The sequence below is a fragment of the Myotis davidii genome, unplaced genomic scaffold (genome assembly GCF_000327345.1).
Source record: "Myotis davidii unplaced genomic scaffold, ASM32734v1 scaffold905, whole genome shotgun sequence".
NCBI lineage: Eukaryota > Metazoa > Chordata > Mammalia > Chiroptera > Vespertilionidae > Myotis > Myotis davidii.
Genome location: NW_006295819.1, coordinates 415174 through 440471, shown reverse-complemented (window position 1 = coordinate 440471; position 25298 = coordinate 415174). Strand labels below are relative to the sequence as shown.

The 25298-nt window shown below is 38.1% G+C and overlaps 1 protein-coding gene across 1 annotated transcript; it reads left to right on the top strand.

Annotated features, from left to right (window-relative positions):
* Window positions 1-19687, top strand: AFP (alpha fetoprotein). The gene is made up of 15 exons (XM_006770657.2): window positions 1-119; window positions 894-945; window positions 1429-1561; window positions 3363-3574; window positions 4653-4785; window positions 5877-5974; window positions 8304-8433; window positions 10653-10867; window positions 12486-12618; window positions 13163-13260; window positions 13854-13992; window positions 16511-16734; window positions 17830-17962; window positions 19137-19191; window positions 19535-19687. The coding sequence occupies exons 1-14, from the start codon at window positions 35-37 to the stop codon at window positions 19179-19181; spliced, it is 1830 nt and encodes a 609-aa protein (XP_006770720.1). The 5' UTR covers window positions 1-34; the 3' UTR covers window positions 19182-19191; window positions 19535-19687.
* Window positions 19688-25298: the final 5611 nt, after the last annotated feature.

The following is a 25298-nucleotide window of genomic DNA, read 5'->3' as shown; positions in this document are numbered from 1 at the left end:
ACCTTTGCCAACAACAACGGAATAACTAATAACCATGAAGTGGGTGGTATCAATTCTTTTAATTTTCCTACTAAATGCTACTGAATCCAGAACAACGCATAACAATGCATATGGAATAGGTAAGATATTTTGTTTTACTTTTATGTCTTTTCTCTATATCAAAATTCTTAAATTTGAATTTATTCATTTGTCTTAATTTATTCATCACCCTTACTGTTCTACATAGGGGAAATATTTAATTGGTGAATATTATTAAAAGCATGATAAATTTGTGACTTTACAAGAGGTTTACAAAATTATGGCAGTGCTTAATATCTGTGAATGCTTTGTAGTCTTCATGTTGAATTCATTTTTGTACAGTATTCAATTGATATACTTATTTACTTTGATATATATATATATCAGACCATAATCCTGGTTCCATTACATGCAAAACCCCCTCAGACTGGTAAAATAAGTAATATAAGTAACATCTTTATTCTTTATTTTAGAGAAAAATGGGTTATTTAACTGAAGAAGAAACAATGTGACTGGGATACAAATGGGCAAGCAAACTATGGTGTAAATATGTTCAAAAGGATGGCGAAAATTAATAATTATAGTCACTTTATTTCCAAGCCTGTTAGAGCATTGCAGTACAGGGGAGAAACAAACAATTAGAAGATATAAAATATGGATTTTTAGTGTTAAGTCTACTATAAATTATTTTTAACTTTGTTTCTTAGTTTTCTTAAGTACAAAATTAAGATGTTTGGATAGATGATCCTTAATGTCTTCTTATTTCTAAAATTGTTTACCTTTAACTTAAATACAAACATTTACATGTGATAATGATTACTTTTCTGGTTGCAAATGAAAACACCATTTTTCATGAAGTTTATTTTGCTTTCCAGCTTCCATACTGGATTCTTCCCAATGCTCTGCAGAGGTGAATTTAGCTGATCTGTAAGTTTTGCTTGTGTAGATCCACTTTAAACATGCAAAGCAATGATAATTTTAGTTAATTAAATAAAATTGGGTAGTCCTATGATTTTTTTAAAATATAAAAGCATAGCCCAGCCTGGTGTAGCTCAGCGGTTGAGCATCGACTCAGGAACCAAGAGGTCACCGGTTCGATTCCTGGTCAGGGCATATGCCCAGGTTGCAGGCTCGATCCCCAGTGGGGGTGTTCAGGAGGAACTACTCTTATAGAAAACTCACTTATTTTGATTTTAATAGATATGTGTATATTTATGGGGAATGAGGACAAGAAGAATGATTATATTTTTCCTGGATGGCTAGAACTTAATTTCACATGAATGTTTAACAAAGGTTACCCCCTAAATAGGTCATAACATAACAGAAACAAAAACAAGTAAAAACTAAACTTTAGAGAAAGAAGCTTGATATAATGTGCTTCATAAGCATTCATGTGTATTTTTGTTTCAGAGCTACCATATTTTTTGCCCAGTTTGTTCAAGAAGCCACTTACCAGGAAGTAAACAAAATGGTAAAAGATGTATTGCCTGTTATTGGGAAACCCACTGGCAATGAACAGCCTGCAGGGTGTCTAGAAAACCAGGTGAGTGAATAATAATAATAATAATAATAATAATAATAATCATAACAACAACAACAATAATAATAATTATTATTTGACCAAATTAAATTTGACCAAATTTTTTTTTGACCAAAATTTAACATGCAGAAGAGAAGATACAGGGATAACATAAGAAACACATTTAAATATTTGAAGAATTATTGTGTGAAAGAGGCATTAGATTAATTCTGAATTGCTAAAGAGGGTAGAAGAGAAAACAATGAGTGACTATTATAAAGAGACAATATAAGCCTGGTGATTAGGAGCTAATGTTCTGATATAAGAGTATCTGGGTGATCATAGGCATATTTCTTAACTTCTTTAACCTTTAGTTTCCTTATCTATAAAATAAGGAATAATAATAGCTTCCATTTCAGGATTACCATGGAAATTGATATAATATTAGTAATAGAATTAATTTTTATTAAGCACAGAGTTACATACATATCGATACTCAAAATATTTTATGACATAGAACATAGCATCAATGAATCAGAATGGCTGTCCAGTGAGCCAAGAGACCCTGGCTGGGGCTTATTGGCAGAATATCAGGTTTGCTTGCAAATATAAATTGATTAAATCTTTATGATAATCCAAAGGATAGATGCTAGTCTTCCAGTTGAGGAAGCCGGGTGACAGAGCGGTGCAGTAACTTGTTTAAGGGAGCCCAGATCCAACCAGGATTTCAACTAGGCCATGTGGCTGCAGCACTGATACCCCTGGAAGCTTCACTACACTCTACCCTGCACTGTAGTGAATGCGAGATGCACAGCTCATAAGGTTACCTAGCAAACAGCAATAACAAATCTTGAAGCCCACTTACATTTGAATTTCAGGTAAATAATGAATACTCTTTCTAGTATAAGGATATTCTAATGTGGAAGATCAATAAATAATAGTTATTGTTATTTTATTTCAATATAGAAAAGAACTTGATAGTGATTAGAACAACCCTAATTATGGAGCAAAATGCCCAGAGAATCCTTTGTCATGTGGGTTGGTGAAGTGACCAAAAGACAATGAGCTTGGAATATTTAGAGCAGATGCCCTTTTAAAGATATAAAGCACTTTTTAATATGAATTTGATGATTTAATAAAGACTCCTGTTTTGCATCTCTATTTCTGGCTTGTCCTGATCATCTTTTAAGGATGTGTATAAATTCAACATCATACATTTCATATTACAACTATCTCAGAGAAGAGATTCAACGTAATTTCACAGATTGGCGATTTATCTTTATAAAGTTAAAGGCATGATTTTTATGTAGCTTAGGTACTGGAAGACATACTTAAGATAGCCCAAATTCTAAATGTTATCAGCTCTGAAAGCTAAATAAAAAGTTCCCTGAAATGAATGAAACAGGATTCTTCAGTGTCATTCTTCAGAATATTGGTGGCATCATCTGACCCTCGTAAAGTTAAGGCAACACAAAAGGATTTTAAATACTTAAATGTACATTTTAAAATATTTTGGGTAAATCTGTAATTATGCCCCATGAAAATGTTTGAAGTTATTTTTGTTCCATTTCAGAAATTTTTGGGGGGCCTAAAAATAATACCAAGTGTGGTGATTGTGGGGGAGAAGGGAGTGGGTAGAGGTGGAAGAGGGGATAAATGGTGATAGAAAAAAAAACACAAAAAACTACATATGTTGGAATTTGTATGGAGAATTATTTCCTTAATCTATAGTCCTGATTTTGGATATTGGAAAAATTTGAATGTGTTTTCCAGATTTTAAAAGTAAAGTCAGTTGTCTTTTATTAAAAAGAAATCTTTCTTCTAGCTCTCTGCCTTTCTGGAAGAAATTTGCCACGAGAAGGAAATTTCTGAAAAGTATGGACTTTCAGACTGCTGCAGCCAACGTGAAGAAGAAAGACATAACTGTTTTCTCGCACATAAAAAGGCCTCTCCAGCATCCATCCCACCTTTCCAGCCCCCAGAACCTGTCACGGGTTGTAAAGAATATAAAGAAAACAGGGAGGCCTTCATGAACCGGTAAGGATCCAAGGCCGAGGTAGATGAAAACCCCAGAAAGGGAGCAGTCCCAAGCAGGATCTAATATTCCTGCAAATGACAGTTGCACTCTCAAACACGGAGAAGTAGAAGCACTGGGTCCTGCCCTGGGAAGTTCAGTGAGCAGCTTTCAGTGCTCCTTTCCTTCCACAGCGTGCCGGAGGGATGCTGCAGGGACCACACAGCAGACCCTCCAGTGCCCCTGTGGCCTCTTGGGATACATCTTGGCTTTTCCCTTCTACTCCTCCATTTCAGTTTGCCCAAGGATGCATTAGTACCTCACAAAAGGACTTCTTCGGAGTCAAATATTTGGTGTTTTGAACAAATGTCCTTTAAATAAAGAAATGTGATCTAGGAATATATAAGATACACAAATATGGCTAACATTTGTTGTGCACAAATGTTACAAGAACGTGTGTTCTGGCCGCATGTGATCAGATTTATGCTCACAGAAGCCCGTGATGTCTTTTTGTCCTTTTTTCTCTTCGTTTTCCTTCCTCTTTCCATTTTGCACATGAGGAGATTGAAGTGTAGAAGATTAAAGAAATTGGGTGAGGGCACATTGCTAGTATATCCCCAAGCTGGGGTTTGAACCCAGGTTCTCTGTTGGGAAAGCCTGTATCTAACCCTTAATCACTGGTATCTCCTATGTTGCTACCTAAACCAGAAAACTAGGGGGACTGCCCTTAGAATAAATCTGCTCTGGAGACTGACAAGAGAGATAATTCAATTCTGCACTGAGGAGGAAAAACACATCTACCATCCTGTTTTACTTGGTGGTTGTCAGGCCTTGCTGCCCCTTGAGTAGACTGACTGAAAAGGACACTTTAATAAGAAGCAGAGTCAGCATCTCCGCCTATTTTGTTCTCATACTAGAATATGGTACCTGTTGTCCAATTTTTCCCCCTGAGGATTTTTAGTGAGAAAAATTTTTCATAGCACATCGACAAAAAGTATGATTGTTTTCTGTATTCTTAAACATATTCCAGAGTCCACTTCTAAGCAGTAATGGCCTTATTTTATGTGCTTGTAAATCTTATAGTTCTATTTCACTTCACAGATACATCTATGAGATAGCAAGGAGGCATCCCTTCCTGTATGCACCTATACTTCTTTCTTTGGCTGCTCATTATGACAAAATAATTCCACTTTGTTGCAAAGCCGAAAATGCAATAGAATGCTTCCAAACAAAGGTATTAGATTTGTGTGAATATCTGAACCAATACTTTCATCTGGCTATGACTCATTAAAACCAAAGTTAAAAATGGAAATACGCTCTGTATAGAATATCAGTTCCAGAATAGAACATATTTTAGCAGTCTGGCACTCTTTGGGCTATAAAACCTGAATTTGCTTTGTTTTTATTCATTGACTTATTCTTTCATTCAGCCCAAATTATTTTATTAGAAGTGAGTCTGGTGGGAATAAAGAAAGACAAATGTAGATGATAAATGAAAGAGAGGTAAAAGAAAAAAGTAAAAGAGGATAGAATAGGAGTAGAGGAACAGAAGAAGAGACAAAATAGTGAAAAGAAAACTATGATAAATGCTTTACATTCATTATTTCTTTTAATCCTTAGAACAAATTTGAGGTGTAAGTGCAGTTGACCCAGTTGACCCTTGAACAATGTAAGGGTTAGGCGTTCCTTATGTAAAATGGCCTAGATCAATGCATACCATCAGCACTCCACATTCGTGGACTCCTAACCACAGATAACAAATAGTACAGGTATTTATTGACAATATCCACATTTAAGTGGACCTGCACAGTTCAAACTCATGTTGTTATTGTTATTTAACAATCAAGACAACTTAGGTTGAGAGAAGCAAATAGCTTTCTTCGGTTTAGAGAGCTAGAATAATACCCACAATTAATTACTTGCCACCAGAAGCCCTACAACAAAAATTTGCAAAGAATGAGGGCTATTTCCAGAATGTCAGGCTGTGATACAGTCTTATTTTTTTGTGACTGAGCAGACATTTAATAAATTATCAGGTTTCAATTTGTCTTACAGTTGTTTATTCATTATCCCAAATATGAAAGTCATAAGATTTTTATTTTAAGGTATTTTTAAAAAATCTATGTGGCTTAGATGCACATAAACCAACTTAAAATAATGAATAAATGAATACAGTCCTACAAAAATGTATTGTATTTATAATTTTTAGTGAAAAAATTATTTTATAGAATTTCACAGTTTACCTATATCTGTTGTTTTGGAAATTATTAGAGGCTGAAATAGAAAATACATGCTTTCTTGATGTTTTGTTTCTTTGAATTTTAGGCAGCATCAATTACAAAAGAATTAAGAGAAAGTAGCTTGTTAAATCAACATGTATGTGCAGTAATGAAAAATTTTGGACCCCGAACCTTCGGAGCCATGTAAGTTAAAGTTCTATCTAGAGAACAAGGTGAGGTCTGCAGAACTACCATTTTGTAATTTAAGTTCATTTTCTCTTTGTCACTGTTGTAGTGAGCAGTTTCCTTTGATGAGAGCTCATGTGGTTAAGAAGCACAAAATCTTAGGATTGGAAGGAAGCTAATAGATCAATTTGCTGTTTCACATTTATTAATCTAGATGAGAAAATACTTAAAGAGGGCATCTAAGACTTATACTGCTGATCTATTCTAGATACTCTTACATTCCTGGGCTGTAATCAAATTATACCTCATAGGCTGTTTTTCTAGATTCTCTTCAAAATAGATTAGTCTTCACTGATGTGTCATGTAATATTGTTGGCTTAAGTACAAGTTTTTTATATTAATTTTGCTTCCTAGTCTGCTTTAAATTCCATTATGTCAATTGCTGCTTCCCATGGAAACATTCACTTGAGTCAATTAGAATCTAGTCACAGGAGAAAAACAAATTGTCATATGTGAAGAGCTAGGATGTATTCTGGCTGATGAAAGCAATGTTACTCACTGAAGTTTGTGTTCTTGTCTTAGCTGCTAAAAAGCTCAAAGGTAAATTTGAAATTTTTTAATTGGCCATATTAACTCTTACACTTACCATATTTGCCTTCTCCCTTTTTAAATTGTCTTTATCTGTCTATCAGTCTATTAGATCTATCTACTAGAGTTTTGGTGCACGAATTCGTGCACCCTCACCTGGCCTGCGGGATTGGGTTGAAACCGGCTCTCCAACATCCCCCAAGGGGTCCCAGATTGTGATAGGGCATAGGTAAGGCCGAGGGACCCCACCAGTGCACGATGAGGGCCGGGGAGAGATGTGGAAGTTGGTCAGCCAGGAAGGGACTGTGACAGGGCTCCAGGGTTGTGTCTGGCCCATCTCACTCAGCCCTGATTGGCCAGACACCAGCAGCAAGCTAACCTAAGCATATTGGTTAGACAATCATATTTTACAAAGTGATTCCCTGGCTATTTCCAGTATCCAACTGGCACCATATATAGTTAATACAATATTATTGCCTATAATCTTTATGCTGTACTTCATGTCCATGTGACTATGTTGTAACTATTAATTTGTACTTCTTAATCCCTTCATCTTTTTTTACCCTATCCCCCAACACCTCCTCCCTCTGGCAACCATCAACCTGTTCTCTGTATTAAAATAATATTTTTGATGTGTGGTGTTAAAATATATTATTAAAGTGAATTTAACCTGTTTTATTTTACTTTTCAATGCAATTGCTAAAAGTTTTTAAATTACACACTGGTTAAAATATTCTTCAAATTCTATGATGAAATATTTCTAGTATAGGAAACATCTGAGCTGCTAATCAAAAAGTATTAATTATGTGCATTCACATATATTTTTTGCTTATTTGCTTGTAAATTACACATTTGAGAATATTGCACACAATAGAAGCCTAGATTAAAGTGTTTAGTCATAGAGTTAGGTCCAAGATTGACAAATTTTTTCTTGGGAGAGGTCAAATTTACGTTTTACCCTCTCATTCTATTAGAAATTTAAAGATTGATTCATTAACTGGTTTACTTACATTTATCTTAGTAATAACTATAAATTAGATATTTTTATAATGACTTTATTATTTGATATTCATAAGTGATTAAATTTAAATGTTGTGAATTTATGAAGAAAAATTATCTTCATCAGTAGTAGCATCACCAGTTGCTCTAGGGAGTAGGGGTTTCACCTAGATATCTTTTAAATTTAATGAAATGCAGGAGGAAAAATATTTTTATGTCTCACCTCCCTTTTGGGCCACACTACATGTCTTGGTATGATGACACATCTGAATGCTTATTCTTCTCCATTTTCTTGTTCCATTTTATTTATTTACACATACAGACCCCTCCCTGTATTCTCAGAATTATTATTTTTTTCCTCCCAAGTAAAAAATGATTGTCATACTCATGGAATTTTCCATTTCTTATTTGTTTATCCTTTTTTAATTTCTTCATCCCACTCACTACACTGTTCCTAAGTGCTCAGCATCAAGGATGAACAGCAAAAAGGTAGGTTTCATCGCAATTCCCAGGAAGTGTTTTAGGTAAAGACAAGTCACTCTAAACCCTTCGTGGGACCAGGTCATTATTACCGAGCCACTCCCTTGAGAAATTGCTGCAACCAACAAGACTTGTAACACTTTTCTGTCCCTCTTGAAATAACAAGGACATTTCAGTTCTTTGTCTTTGGAAATGAAATTATATTTCCACTTGATAAATGTTATTTAATTTTGATAAATAACCAAGATTTATTTCAAATTCTTTTTCTCTCTCTCTTTAGAACCATTACAAAATTGAGTCAAAAGTTTCCCCAAACTAATTTTACTGAAATTCAGAAACTGGTCCTAGATGTGGCTCACATACACGAGGAATGCTGCAAAGGAAACGTGCTGGAGTGTCTGCAGGATGCGGTGAGGAGTCTTGCTTCCTAAAAAAAAGAAAACACATATTTCCACTCCCTATTCTTTCTATTGCTCTCGTTCTAAACGGGGGAAGGCGGTCTGACTTGAGCTGGTCACAGGCGATGGTAGCTAGCTGACTCAGTGAAGTTACAATTGGTGCTAGTGAAGCAAATGGTCTTTTGTTGATCCTGCCCTTCACTTAAGGGATGTTCTCCTTTTGTGAGTTCACCACCCATTCATTCTTACTCCTGAAGGAGATGGAACCATCTCAGAAGGCCTCCACATCAGATCTGGGGTGGGGGGGGCAGACTCTTTACTTGTAATATATTTGGTTTACATCTGTTTTTTTTTTTTCATTTGACAAAGACATATGAAATAATTCCTATGCAATAGCCACTGTAAAGGACATTTGTCATCAATGCACATGCTGACCTCAAGGCATTTATAGACTGATATGAGAGCTAAGACAGATGACCTCCTTGGGGTAGGCATTGTCTTTTGTTTATTGTTATCTCCATAGGCTGCCAGCACAATGCCTGGCACCTGGGAGACACTCTATTATATATTAACTACAGGCCTGGTGCACAAAAATTCGGGCACTGGTGGGGGGAGGGGATCCCTCAGCCCAGTCTGCACCCTCTCGCAGTCCGGGACCCCCCAGGGGATATGCGACTGGGGAGTGGGCCTAAGCCATTAGTCAGACATCTTTAGCGCTGCTGCAGAGGTGGGAGAGGCTCTCGCCACCACCACTGTGCTGACCAGCCATGAGTTGGCTTCTGGCTGAGCGGCGCTCCCCCTGTGGAAGCACACTGACCACCACAGGGCAGCTCCTGTGTTGATCATCTGCCCCCTGGTGGTCAGTGCGCATCATGGTGACCAGTCGTTCCACCGTTAGAGTCAATTTGCATATTTTCCTTTTATTATATAGGATATATTTAGTATATGACTACAACAAAGTAACACAGAAACTATTCTATAAGGTAAAGCTATAGCCATTCCAAAGAGAGGTGCAAATGAAGGGTTCTAGGAAAATTAAAAACCAAGACCAAACCACCCCAACAACAGAATCTGTGGAGAATGCCATATCAGTCACAATTTGAGCAGTGTGGCATTGGTCTATTTTGGCCAACCCTAGGCTTCCTAGATATTGTATGAGAGGCCTGTCTATTCCCAAATCACTCCCTCTCTGGTCCCTATGATATACCTTCTTCTCTAAGGGGGCTTAAACATGGTTTCTAGAAGGTGGAAAGTGAGGGTAAAATGTTCGTTTCACTGGCGATTTGACTGAGCTTGTCTTGGAAGTCAGCAAGGAGTCACAACTTGCAGGGAGAGTGACAGTTTTTGAGCACAGGCAGAGACCCTGGTGTAAGGAGTGGGGGAAGATGAACTGAGAGGGGGCTGCCACCAAGACAGATTTTCTTAATTTATTTACTTTTCCTTTTAGAAGTATTCACATGCAGATAGGGGACAATAAATGAGAACTATTTTGTCTTTCTTTGAGGTCAGTTTTAATTGACAATTTTATTACTTTGTATAGTCATTTAAAAATTAATTTTTAAATTTTTTGGAACTCATAACCACTTTTTTTTTTAAAGTGGAAACATTAAGTTCAATATGGCATGCAACTTGGATTTTACTGACTGAATAATGGGTTCTAATCGTCCCTTCTGAGAATGTACAGAATGTTCAGTCCTGTCAGGTGAATGTGTACATTCTATTGCTTTCTGGCCACTTAGGTGAACTATTTCATTATTGATATACTGCCCTCTGGAGGTCATTATGGGTCACTGCAGATTGTTTTGTTAAAGATAGAGCAGAATGTTTACTCTCCATGCTATATCAACAGCAAATGTATTTAGCAGCAAATTTCACCATTAATAGAAAGATATACATAAATATGCACGTCATTTGGTTTGAGGAGTACATTTATATTTTGTTTTTAAAAGATTCACATTAAAATAAATGAGTAGGTTTTAACGGACCACTATCAAAAAAATTGAATAAATGGGTAGAAAGGAGTGAGGAAAGGCAACATTGGGAGAAAGCACTAAAATAGGAGACAAGGTAAAATGTCTTCTTCTTTCCTTACTTTTGTTATCCTTCCTTCCCTTCCTTCCTTCCTTCCTCCCACTCTCCCTCCCTCCCTCCCTCTCTCCCTCCCTCCTTGAAACTGGCCCTGAGGTTATGCATTAAACCTTAAAATGTATACTTTATTTTTCCTATCACAGGAAAAAATTATGTTCTACATATGTTCTCAACAAGATACTTTGTCAAGTAAAATAGCAGAATGCTGCAAATTGCCCACACTTGAACTTGGTCAATGCATAATTCATGCAGAAAATGATGACAAACCTGAAGGTTTATCTCCAACTCTAAATAGGTTTTTAGGAGAGAGAGATTTCAACCAATTTTCTTCAAGGGAAAAAGACCTCTTTATGGCAAGGTAAACACACTCTATCAATGTACATTCACACAAGTAAAGATTATGTAGCTGACAGCTTTGTGTTGTTGAAATGAGGAGTGAAGGCCATGAATTTTTAGCTTGGTATGTGAGAATAATGCTAGAATGTCCTTAGCCAAAATATATATCTGAGCAGATAACTAAGGAATAAGGAATGAAATCTATCTTATATTGATGGGACTTTTGCCATTACTATTATTAAATGCTTGCTTTTTAGGCTGTATTTTATTTTGTATGAATTTCTCTGGAATCTGAAGCATTGTCATCCCTGTATGGATTACTCATAGGAAGATCACCTTTGAACTTCCACATAAGATGTGAATTTTTTTTTTTTTAAAGGGCTCATGATTCAGAATGTGCTTTTTCACTGTGCACATTTTACGCCCCCCACCCCCAATGTAATGTAATAGTTAATGCTAGATAAAAGGACTTTTATTGGGACAGTTTATTTGCTATTTATTGAATTCATGTTTTATTTTTCTAAGAAAATAGAAAGGGTTTTAGAGACATTTGCAGTCTAGTAATTTGTTGTAATTGATGGGGCATATTCTCATTCTGTTTGCCTTAAGGGAACAAGCAGTCTATGGGTTTTCCTTTATTGTACAGTGTATATCTATGGACACTATTAGAGGAGGAATTTGTGCAGCTCTTAAGACATTATACATAATGATCTCCAAAGTTCTTTCTAAATTTAAGAGTCTGTTTCTAATGTAGTAATGAAAATAATGGCCCAATTGTTTCTCTTTAATATTCCCTGAGGATATTACTCTATTTTTACATTAAAATTAGACATTCACACATTGTTTTCACAGCTAAATAAAATTATGCAAAATAAGAACAAAGCCGAGATTTAAGAACCCATATTGACAATTTATTGGTAGCAGAACTAACATAACTCATTTCTATAATCTGGGAATGCAATTAGTAAACTAAAAGTTATCTTTAAATTTACACATCCATACATGTCCACAGCTTGTTGTTTATATAATTGAAGCAGTTCTTCAATTGGAAAGGTTCTTTGCAGTAGAAATTTTCTCAGCTGAGAATGATCTTCCCCCAGATACTTGTGTGGCTCCCTTCACCCAGGTTTCTGGTCTAAAAGAGCTACCAGAGGAAGTTTTCTTGACCACACACTTTAACTTAGGTGTTACCTCTTTTTCTCTCTTCTAACTCCCTTTATTTCTCTTCATTGATTTATCACCACTGGAAATTAGATGATACATTTCTTGTTTATTTTTTTCTGCTCCCTATAATGTATACTTTTGAGAAGTCAGGTATTTTATCTTATACATTATTGAAAATCTGCTACTTAAAGCAATGCTTGCATAGAGTCAGCACTGGAAAAATATTTGTTGAATAAATGAATGTAAAGTCCACAATTAAAAAGCCAAAATTAAGGTTGCAAAAGAAGATAAAACACAGCATTTTAAAACAAATGGGGGTATTATAATTTGTACTAATAGTTTTGTCATGCAGATAGTTTAAATTATATATGATCTCCAGGTTTATTTATTTGAATTTTAATTTCTGCTTGCCATATAACAAAGGATGAATTTATCTCTTAATTCTAATAACATGCTTTTTTTTACACATATTTCAGATTTACTTATGAATATTCGAGAAGACATACTAAGTTTGCTGTCCCAGTAATTCTAAGAGTTGCTAAAGGATATCAGGAGTTGCTGGAGAAGTGTTCCCAGTCCCCAAACCCTCTTGAATGCCAGGATAAAGGGGTAAATTGCTCTGGCTTTGTAGGGAGAATATGAAATACTGGATTGATATCATCCATTAAAAATGCTGTTAGTTTTAAATTATTTAGTTATTAACTAATGGTTAGCTAGTTATATCTATTAGTTAATCATCTAGATATTAAGTAGTTATTAAAAGTTGTCAACAACTAGTGGCTTACTTTGGAAATAAAAATGTTACCCATAAGTTCTTTGATGCACAGAATAAAAATAATATTCATTTTTAACAGCTCCAGAAAGGCAAGAATTTGTATAGAAACAACTGCAATCCTTTATCCAAAGATTGAATTCTGTCATCAAATAACTTGGTGATTCACAAAGTTTTAAACTTACTCTTCTCAAAGTCCATTTTCTTTAATTCTCACAATTCAAACTTTGCCATCTTTAATATTTTTTAAAAATCCCTCTAAAATTGCTTTCTCTAAGATTGGTATCATCATAGAATAAAATATTATTGGTCAGTTTTTACATACAAAGTTGTGTGTCCAGGAAGAGAAAAAAATGTATGAAATAATGTTTGTATTTTCAGGAAGAAGAATTAGAGAAATATATCCAGGAGAACCAAGCATTGGCAAAGCGAAGCTGTGGCCTCTTTCAGAAACTAGGAGAATATTACTTACAAAATGCGTATGTTTTTTTTTAAAGCAGTATTTTTGGTGATTTAAAATTACGAACTGGTGAGGGAAATATACATCTACATTAGTCTCTCATCTGACTCTAATTTCAGCTCCTATTTCAGATTGGGAGTCAGTATAATGTGAGCACCCAATTTCCGCTGGGAGAAGGCAGCCCTCCCCATTCCCTAGCTCAGGAAGCAGCATGCATGGCCTGTGAAGTCTGATCTGTGGCACTCACTTTGGTTTCCCCCAAATCAAGCAGTAAAGCTATTTATTCTGTCAAAGTCTGTCTTGACAGAATATCAAAGTTAAAATCAATGAAAGCACCAAAAAATCAAAGTTAAAATCAATGAAACTTCTGAGGTTGGGAATAGGAGTCAACCTTCTGCCCAGGGGTTGCTTTCCCATTGGGATCGTTGGTATAACAGGAGTATAAGGGGTGGTTGTTAGAATAATCAAATCTCAAAAGTTAGTCCAAATACCATGTGGATGATAAAATGAGCTGAGTTCATGTTGTCTGACACCAAAAGATTGTCTTGGAGAAGAAGTAAGTCCAAAGACTCGTGAATGACTCAGCAGGATTTGGTGATAAATGTCTTTCAGGTTTCTTGTTGCTTATACAAAGAAAGCTCCTCAGCTGACCCCTCCTGAGCTGATGACCTACACCAGAAAAATGGCAAGTGCAGCAGCCACCTGTTGCAGGCTCAGTGAGGAGAAACAACTGGCCTGTGGTGAGGGAGCGGTGAGTGTTTTGCCTAGTCCAGCCGTGGGCAAACTACGGCCCGCGGGCCAGATCCGCCCCGTTTGAAATGAATAAAACTAAAAAAAAAAAAAAGACCATACCCTTTTATGTAATGATGTTGCAGCAGTGTTAACATGTATTAGTTCACACAAACACTCCATCCATGCTTTTGTTCCGGCCCTCCGGTTCAGTTTAAGAACCCATTGTGGCCCTCGAGTCAAAAAGTTTGCCCACCCCTGGTAGTTTCATCTAGTGTCTGCCCTGTGTGACTGAAAGGGCCTCAAAATTCCCATGCAGGGGAAATGGTAGAAACCAATGCGGAGGGGACTTTAGTAGACGTACTCATTTAGTCGAAAGGGGTGTGAGAACCCAGCTCTGACCAGTTAGCATGTGGCTAGGCTTCCTGTTCTAGAATGGCGGGTGGAAATGCAACCAGTTTATTCAACAATGTCTGAGCAAGCTTTTCATAAAGGGAGGAGAGAATGGCCAACACATCATTCACTCCATGACTTCCTTGTTTTGTTCACTAAATATTCACTTTAATGTTGAAAAGAAAGAAAAAAAGGCTTCATTTTTGATGGATTAAAATTAGTCATGTTATTTTTAGCCATACTTATACTTTTATCCTTTGTAGTATAATCGTATTGCGATTTTAGGAGTAAGTTGTTCCCTTTTGTGTGCAGGGTACAGAACAGGGTAAGTCCCATGTTCTCAGTAGTAAAATGACTGATGTCACCAGTGTCCTACATATGATTACAGGTTTTTTAAAATATCTTTTTCTTTAAAGTCACAATTATGACCAAAATTGTATACAAATATTTCCCCTTTTCTCTTTTTAATGATGGGGAGTGATTTGCCAATTAGTCTTCATATCTTGGGACTTTTCACCAGAGACTAGAAGGAAAAGGAGAATTTCTTGTGATTAAGCATTATCTTAGTTTTTTTATTGAATTCCACTTGGGGCCCAGTGCACGAATTTGTGTACTTTGAAAACTACTGTGGGCTGCGAGGCTGTAGTAGGCACAGGGGCAGGTCTCGGCCCATCCTCCGCACCCCCACCTGGCCCCTCCCACCACGGCCCCTGGTCCCCTGTCTGCTGGCAGCCCCACTCCCGCCACTGCTCCCACCGCCACTGCCACTGCCGATGGTGCCAATCCCACTCGCACCTGCTGAAGGCATGGAGTGATTGGGGCCAGTGCCATCAGTAGATGTGAGTGGGGCTGGTGCTGTCAGTGGATGTAAACAGTGGCTGCTGCCCTGATCACCCCTCAGGAGCAGGGGGAGGTGTAGAAGCCCTCAGGGACGATTAGGGCCAGCAGCTGCTGCTCGTACCTGCTGATGGCACCGAGTGATCAGGACCAGTGCCAGCTGTGGGTGCGAGTGGGGTTGGCACTGGCAGTGGGTGCGAGCGGCAGCTCTGGTGTCAGCAGCTGGGTGAGACTGCAGTGCATGAGGCAAAGAATTTTCAGTAACCACCAGAGGCTCGCCCCAATTACAGCAACTGATGCCCCACCTTGGTCTGGCATTTCTGCTCACCTGCTCCACCATCCTGCCGCAGCTAAAGCCCACCATGTTCTGCACATACCCCTTGGTAGTCAGCGCACGTCATAGTGACTGGTTGTTAGGTTGTTTGGTTCTGGTTGTTCTGCCGTTCAGTCTGTTTGCATATTAGCCTTTTATTACATAGGATATGTTGGGAGGATGCAGGAATGTAGGATAGTGCAATGGTTCAAGAGTGTGTTCTGGGGTGGGGGGGGGAGGGACTCCTAACTACAGTCCTTTCGCACTTTCAACACTTGTTAGTCATTTCACACGGGGGAAGCTAGTTACCTCACTATGCTTGAGCATTTTTATCTGGCATTGGAGAATAAAAATCGTGCCATCCTCATAAGACAGCTGTCACGACATAATGTGCCTAACCCACTTGTATTAGGACTAGCCTAAGACCTAGTGTGCACAAAAAGTATGTTGGCCCTTAATACAAGTTATTAGTAAGTGCTTAAAAATAGCTCCAGAGTATGGAAGGTAGGAGGATTCCACATTAGGAAAGCCTTACACACACACACACACACACACACGCACGCACACACACATGCAGTGACTAAGTTTGTGCTATTCTTATCTTCAGAAGGTGATTCTTTGGTCCCAAAAGTAAAATAGAGAACTCAACCACATAACAAGGAAAATGTAAGCCATGTATTGATTTCTTAGGTCAGGGAAGATACGTTTTCCCCTTTGGAAGCATCTTTCAAAGAATTAAAATAGAGTTGAAGAGACTACCTTCAACATTACCTATAGAACATCTGTCACTAAATGCTGAGGTTCATCCCAAATAAATGGGTAAACAAGAATCTACAATGTAGCAATACATTATCCTACACAGACAGCACATTTTCTTATAATATTAATTAAGCTATAATACATTAAAAATTATTGCAATGATTTTCTGGAAACCTGAATCTATTTTATGGATAATGCTCAATCCCCTTGCTTTCTCTTTTCCCATTCTCCTAACTAGGCGGACGTTATTATTGGCCAATTATGCATCAGGCATGGAGAGACGCCTATAAACGCTGCTGTTGGCCAGTGCTGCACTTCTTCGTATGCCAACAGGAGGCCATGCTTCAGCAGCTTGGTGGTGGATGAAACATATGTCCCTCCACCATTCTCTGATGACAAGTTCATCTTCCATAAGGATCTGTGCCAAGCTCAGGGTGTAGCACTGCAAACAATGAAGCAACAGTAAGAAATTGTTATTTGATAACATGGAGAAGGCTGACAACACCAAGTAGCAGTTGATATTTCTATGCTACACACCCAACACTCTTGGGCTCCTCAGGAGAACAGTATTACTCAAAGCACTGAAAGTGGCTTTCAAAATAGTCTTCTCTCAGTGACTTCACAGCTTCACTGGGATGTAGAGCTGGAAAAACTCAGTAAGGCAGACAATTCCCTGTTTGTCAATGCAGTCTCTACTGACACCATTGTGGTAATGTTATTTTGGGACTGAGGAAAATGGGCAATTTATTTTATGGAATTAGGATATATCTTTACAATAAGTCTGGGTACTTTCATTCCAAAACACCACTGAATCTTTTTTCACATAATTTACTCTTTGAAAAGAATAACTATATTTAATTCAGCCATGAAGTATGGGTGTTTAGAAATGGAGTGCACGTTTTAATTAATTGTGGGAGGCATTCTGTAATGGTAATGTAAGTCAATGAAACACATGGTCTCCAAATCCCGATGCATTTTAATACTCGCCTGTTTTGTAAATGGTCTTCCTTCATTTTGGAAAACCTGGTCTTCCCTTTTTTCTCTGTTAAAATCTGGAGTATGTTGCAAGGTACTGTAAGAATGCTATCTCTTCTGGCAGGCCTTTCCTCTTGCTCCATCCAACATTAATTCCAACATGAAAGCACTGCTCAATGAGTAGAGCAGGCAGTTAGTATTGCTAGTGCACAGGTAAGGGTGTCATAACTATGAATTGCAGGAGTTGGGAAATCTGGGCATTTAAGAAGAGAGAATCAGAAACAATATTCTGGATAATTAAGAAATAGACCGTATTTCACTACATTTAAGTGTGGTGGGACTATTAAATAATGTTTCCTCTATCATCTGCACAAATGCAGACCAGTGGAACACTTGGCATGTTTCTAGATGTCTTTCTAATGAAAGTATTAGACAAGTGAGCTAAGTCTGGTTACGGGCTGATGGAAAGAGGGTTTATGGTGAGGGTTGCCAAGACTCTGAATATTCTCTATGAGGAAGGCTTTAGAAAAATATCATTGCATAACAGACTTCTCTCGTATTTTGTTTTGTTTTAAATCATAGGTTTCTCATTAACCTTGTGAAGCAAAAGCCACAAATATCAGAGGAACAACTTGAAGCTGTCATTGCAGATTTCTCTGGCCTACTGGAAAAGTGCTGCCAAGGTCAAGAACAGGAAGTCTGCTTTGCAGAAGAGGTATGTGCAGCTCATTTTCACACTCAGAACACTTGGTACAGGATTTTCTGCAATGAATAGTGAAAAGAACACCCCACTGATCTATACCTTGAAAATAATGCCAGAGAGATGTAAATTTCATCTAGAAATAGACTGAAGAATTATGTGACATTTGAAAAATAATCACAGTTTTCTCACCAAATATTAGGAAGTAGTATGATTTTAAATATATTAAGAAAATTACTAATTTTGATTTATTTCCTAGTAGATAAAATAATAAATTGAATATATAATTGATTGATGATAATTTAAGTAGTTTCTGACCTAAAATTTATCTGTTCAGATGAATATATTAAGTGGATTATTAGCAAATGAAATGTGCAAACAGGATCCTGGGGGAATATTTACAGAAAATATATTTGAACTCCTTAGGAAGCATAGCTTTGAATATCAACAGAGTACTAGTTAGGAATTATCATAATCTAATTATTTAGCAATTTTGGCTGTATTTGTAACTGGCTACATTTTGTAAGTCTTTAGTTTATATTATTAAACATTTAAATATAGCATCACTACATTTAAAAAATATATTGTATAATTTAGCCTTTTTGCCAATTTTGTCTATTTCCTAGTGTAAAAGTTTAGATTTTTTAATATAAATCCCAAAGATATATAATACTTGGAAATCTTGAGCTTTTCAATAGATAATATAATTAAATGTGCTTGAGTGTGTACAGAAATTAGTGTAGGCGAAACAAAATCTACTATTGATCTGAATGGATATTTCTCTCTCTCTGACTGCCAGTGTCCCAGCTTGTTGGCATCAGAAATGTATATCTTTATTTTTAACTTGGTTCATCTATAAACTTTTGATATCACCCTTGGATAGTGGGGAATTAACTGTATGACTAGAACAGTAACTAATTTCTTTATCTAACGCAATGGTTCTCAACCTTCCTAATGCCGTGACCCTTTAATACAGTTCCTCATGTTGTAATGACCCCCAATTTCATTGTTACAAATTGAACATAATTAAAGCATAGTGATTAATCACAAAAACAATATGTAATTATATTTGTGTTTTCCGATGGTCTTAGGTGACCCCTGTGAAAGGGTCGTTTGACCCCCAAAGGGGTCGCGACCCACAGGTTGAGAACCGCTGATCTAATGACTCTTATTTGTTCTTAATTTGCAGGGTCCAAAACTGATTTCAAAAACTCGTGCTGCTTTGGGAGTTTAAATTATCTCAGGTAACAAAACGTTCAGACAAAGCTAAATACTGTTGATATTCCCCAAATATCACTCTATAGTGAAATACATCCTAACAACTACCATTAAATGCTCTTCCTACCAAAGAAATGCAATTCAATAAAAAAATCTTTATTTTAAAGATACTGAAACAAAATTATGCCTAAAATGTTAATTAGTGACTCAGCTAACTCAAAATTTGTTGAGGCTGATTCAGAGGCCTCAGGGACTGCCATCAGAACTTCCTATTTATCTAATATTTCTCTGATATCAAATAATAGAACCAGTTACCTTCTGCACTTACTCATTTAATTAATACTTAATATATTTTTGTTCACATTACAGGGTGAAGAGAAGACAAAATATGTCTTTATGGTTTGGTGTGAATTTTTTAATTCTAAATGACTTCAGTACTTTTTATGAATTAATAAAATAATGAAGACTTTTATGTGAGATTTCCTTATCATCAAAATAAAGTATCTTCAAATGTCTCCTTTTTTCTACTTGCTTATTTATGAAAACCTAAAGATGATTTCTTTAAGTAGTACTTTACATTTTTCTTTCATTTCTGTTGCAACATCTCTGGACTTCATCTGATTTTGTTTTAATTCTGAAAGGTATTAATTTAGAGATCACAACAAGATAAAGTAGAATTCAATTTGAAAGCATTAAATAAAAAATACATTTTTTTTGTTAAGAAGGAAGTTCAGTGATAATAAAAATATTGGAAAAATTTATGAGCCAAACTATGTTTCAGGGAAATATATAAAGAAAAGAAAAAAGGAAACACAAGGACAAATTACATCAATGCAATAGTAAATTGGAGATTTTAAATAGTTTTTACTTTTTTGAAAAAACAAGTCAGGCAAACAAATAAAGATTCAAGGTAACATCTAATCAAGGTTACCAATGACCTTCATGCTGTAAAATCCAGTAGTTACTGCTCAGTCTCTAGCTTACTTGAGTTCTCTTGGTACAACCTGACAGAATTGATCAGTCCCTTTCCCTTGAAACATTTTTCTAATTGGCTTTGCATTTCCCTCCAATCTTATGGCTGCCCCTCCTGAGTCTTCTTCACTGCAATTTCTGCAACTCTTCAACCTCTAAGTATTGGAGTGTCTCAGAGAAACCTTTCCTGAATCTAAACTCCCTCTCCATGATCTCATCTAGACAGTGCAGTAACACCAACACATTAATATGTGTTTACAACACACATTTATATTTCCAGCCTGGATTTTTTTCTTAATTTCCAGGTTCATGTGCCAGCTTCCTTCCTCACAGCTCAATGGTGACCATGCAGAAAGAACACAAACTTAGCACATTCCAAACTGAACTCTTCTCTATCCCAAACTTGTGTTTCCCTCAATCTTGTCAATTCGTCTCCTTTCCCAAGCCACAAGCCTTAGAGTCATCTCTGGTTCTCTTTCATATCGCCCCTACCTTTAATCTATGAGCAAAGTTTGTTGGCTCTACCTTCAAAATAGATCTAGAATTTGACTCTTTCTCAATACCTATAATACAAGCCACAGGCATACCACACATGGATTATTGCAATAGTTTCTTAATTGGTCTCTCAAGTATCCTTGCCCCGCCCTCCACCCCCTGCCCCAGCTCTAGTTTCAATATACTAATTGAAATGATTCTTTACATCATTATGCCTGGATACAAACATTCATGAGAAGATTGAGACTCAGAGGAACAGCAGTGGAAGAATTAGGAAAGATCATCAAGAGTAAATATGTTTCATTACAGACCAAGGATAAGATCATCCACATCCTCAAATTCCCAATTACTATCTGTGGATGCGGAAGTTGGGCTAGTATAAAGGGATGATTAAAAAAAAATTGATTCACTTGAAAGGTGGTGTTGGAGGAGAGACTTATGGATACCCTGGTCCACCAAAAAGATAAACAAGTGGGTTTTAGAGCAAATTAAACCGGAAACATCCCCGGAGGCAAAAAATGACAAAACTAAAGCTGTCTCACTTTGAGCACATCATGAGAAAACAGGGTTCTTGAGAAAGTAATGTTGGAAAAAATAGAAGGCATCAGGAAAAGAGAAAGACCTAATATGAGATGGATGATTCCATAAAAGAAGCCATAAGCATGAATCGGCAGGAGCGGATCAGGGCTGTTGAGGACAGAACATTGTGGAATCACCCATTCATAAGGTTGTCAGGACTTGGACCTGATTCAATAGCATGTAACACACGCATTATGCCAGTTTTTTAAGCTAAAAATCACTAGTGTCTTCCCATCTCACTCAGAGAAAAATGTAAAGTCTGTGCACTGTCCCTACATGGTGGTCCCTTTCTGCCCTCTTCTGGTTCGCATTTAGTCCCTTTGCTCAGGCCAGTGGCCTCCTTGCTGTTTTTCAAGTCACCAATTAATTTCCTGCTCAGAGTGTTGCTTTTGTGATTCTTCTTGCTTGGAAAACTGCCCTCAGATATTTGTGAGGCTCACTCCATCACCTCCTCACACTTTCTACTCATCATCTACTGGATGTTAATGTCTTCCTTTAGTGTCCTATTTTAAGTTATACCATTATCACCATCACCCACATCACTTATCACCATCAGATATGCACTAGATTTTACTTGTTTTGTTTTCTGTCTACCTCCACTGGTGGAAGCCCCAGGAGGACAGGAATTTCAGTCTGTTTTGTTCACTTCTGTTATCCTCAGCATAGAGCACAGTGCCTGGAACATAATAGGCATTCTATAAATATTTATTGAATATATGGATGAATGGCTGTATACTCTTATAAGGTGGTGAACTAGAGAGGTTTCTAGTTTCATCCTCTAAAAGGCACACTAAGGAGAGGAAGAAGCATGGTTCTAAAAATTAACATAAAAAGCATGGTAGGGGACCCTTTTCCCCCTCCCCACATGGGAGTCCATTCTGTGGGACTCTTCCCCTCTCCTCATGTGGGAGTCTGTAGTTGTTCTTCAATAATTCTCCACCTTTGCTATACCACCCTCTGTCTGTGGATTCATTCTTTGACTCTGGCGGACAAAGAATCCGGGTTCCAGTCCAAAAATTCCATTTCAAAATGATGCATCAGCCAGGAATTTCTCTGTAATTCAAACCTCTTCACTTTGAACGATGAGAAGTGTGTTCTCTACACTACCTAAAGATAGTCCACTAAAATGTATTCTCAAGAATGAGTTTGACCCACAAACCTTAAAGAAAAAGTGCCTGATTTTTTTCTGTACTCAGGTTTGGCCCAAATACAAACTAGCTAACTTGGGAGAGTTTGCCCTCAGAGGGAAGCCTCAAGTATAACATCATCTTACGATTAGATCTTTTCTGTAGGAAGGAAGAAAAATGGTCAGAAGTTCCATTATGTCCGAACTTTCTTTGTTCTAAGAGACAAGCCAGACTTACACAATAACTGCAAACTTGAACCCTCCCTCCTGGCAATAGAAGCCCAAAACCTGCCAGAGGAAAAGGCTATAATGCCACCAAAGCCCTCTTACCCTCCATCTGAACCCCCAGGTGAAGTGTTTTGCCACCCTCATCCTGGGTGTCCAGTGACAATACCTCTGCCAGCGGAAAGGCGGATGTCCAGGGCCCTCCCTCCATGGGGGTGCCCGGACGGTCTCTTCCCCCTGATAGAGCAGGGGGGTGAATTTGGGAGCATCAGAGTTCAGGTCCCTTTCGAAAGCCTTAAAGACCTGAGCCAGATAAAGAAAGACCTGGGGAGATTCTCCAATAATCCTGATAATTATATTGAGGCCTTTCAGAAAATCAGTCAAGTATTTGATGTATCTTACGGGGACTTTATGAACCTTCTAAAGCAAAACTTGTCCCACACAGAGAAAGAAAAAGTTTTAGCAGAAGCTTGAGACTTCGGCAATAGTTATTACATTTCCTGTGTATGAGACATTACAAACCCCAATGAGAAAGAAAGATACTTGACAGGGTCTGAGGCAGTTCCTAGTGCAGACCCAGGGTGGGAGCCTGAAGTCGAGATGTGGAAAATAAGACACTGTCAGGCCTGCACAGTAGAAGGCCTCCAAAGAAGCAAGTCTAAGCTTATTAATTACTCCAAACTAACTGCCATCTGCCAGGAGGCTAATGAGAATCTCTCCACATTTTTAGAGAGACTTAGAGAGGCATTGGTGAAGCACACCAATCTAACCCCAGGTTCAGTAGAGGGACAGTTGATTTTAAAGGACAAATTCATTATTCAATCAGCCCCAGACATCAGGAGGAAATTGCAGAAATTGGTCATTGGCCCTTTGAGCACTTTAGACGATCTCCTGAAAGTCGCCACCTCTGTGTTGTATAATAGAGACCAGGAGGAAGAAGATAGAAAAGACAGGAGAAGCCAGGCCAAGATGGAGGCTCTTTGTGCCACGCTTAGGGAGAGCAGGAGCCCCCAGTCAGAGCCCGGAGGCAAAAGGGCAGTCCCGTTCACTTGTCACAAGTGTGGCCAAGTTGGACATATGCACTGGAATTGCCCCAAGAGGCATAGTGGACCCCTGAAGCCCCGTCCTGTCTGTCAAGGAAACCAATGGAAGTTGGACTGTCCCCTGAGACGGAGGTTTCTTGGGTCAGGGCTGGTGACCCAGCTGGCACAACAGGACTGACAGGGCCCAGGGTCTCCCAACCAGGCCCCTCACTAGATTGTCATTATTTCCATCTAGGAGCCCAGGGTAAGCCTGAGAGTTGGGGACAAGGAAATTAATTTCCTCCTTGACACAGGAGCCACTTTCTCCATACTTCTCTCTAACCCTGGTCAGTTAATCATCAGAAGCAATAACCATTATAGGTGTGTCTGGAAGGCCAATAAAGAGATATTTTTCTCAACCTCTAGGGCAGCGGTTCTTAACCTGTGGGTCGCAACCCCTTTGGCGGTTGAACGACCCTTTCATAGGGGTCTCTTAAGACCATCCTGTATATCAGATATTTACATTATGATTCATAACAGTAGCAACATTACAGTTATGAAGTAGCAACAAAAATAATTTTATGGTTGGGTCACAACATGAGGAACTGTATTTAAAGGGCCAGAAGGTTGAGAACCACTGCTCTAGGGTATAACTGGGATGAGCTGTTCTTCTCCCATGCTTTCCTAATCATATCAGAGAGCCCTACAGCTCTTTTAGGAAGAGATAGCCTAGCCCCAGAAGTCTGGGCACCAATTAAAGATATAATGTCATCCCTTTTAGCTAGCCCGCCTTCTCAGATCTTGGTTTATACTGTTTTTTATTACTCATCTTTAACCGTTGCCTGTTTAACCTTTGGGATGTTTCATATCCTCCCATTTAGAAGCCCTAAAGATACAACTGGTCCTCCACATGGAACAGCAAACGGAGGCTGCTACATCCATCTTCCGTGGACCCTTAGACCACCCACTTCTGATGGGACCCTGACTGCTGCCCCAAACTACAACATCTTTGCCAGCAGGAAGCGGGAAGCAGCCAGCCAGAAAGATGCGGTGTTCCCTGTCCCCAGCAGCAGTTGGGGTTTCCTAATAGGAGGGGGGACTAAAACAGGAATTTCAGGGGAATATAGGAAGGCTTAGGGAATTTATAGAATTGGGGTCTAGGGAACAAAACAGGGCTATAGTTTGGGAGAAGGTACATTTCCATAACACAAGGAAGCCAGGTGCAGGGAGCAGCAACAGTGGCATTTACATAAGAAGTAGTAGAGAGAGAGAGAGGGAGAGAGGGAGAGAGATATGGGATTTGGAGAGTGGTGATAGGTTAACTGGCTTTAAAGAGGATGAATAGTTGTGTGGCGGGGGGGGGGCGGGGGGGGTTAGAATGTAACTTGTGCTCTTGTCTGTACACTAAATTGCAAAGAAGACCATCACTTGAAGTATTGCTACTGTGAAACAAACAAGCAGTGACCATATTGCCTATTGACCTTTGAGTTCAGGAGTTGCTATAGTGACTGAATCACAAAGAGGGATAGTGGCCAAACAGAGGGGATATCTGGACTCAGGGACTTGCAGCCTTTATAAACTGTGGCAGAAGAGACCCATCGGACCCTTTCCCCCTCATTCTGTGGAACTCTTTTCCTCTTCCCACATGGGAGTCTGTACTTGTTCTTCAATAAATTTCCACCTTTGCTATAAAACACACACACACCCACACACA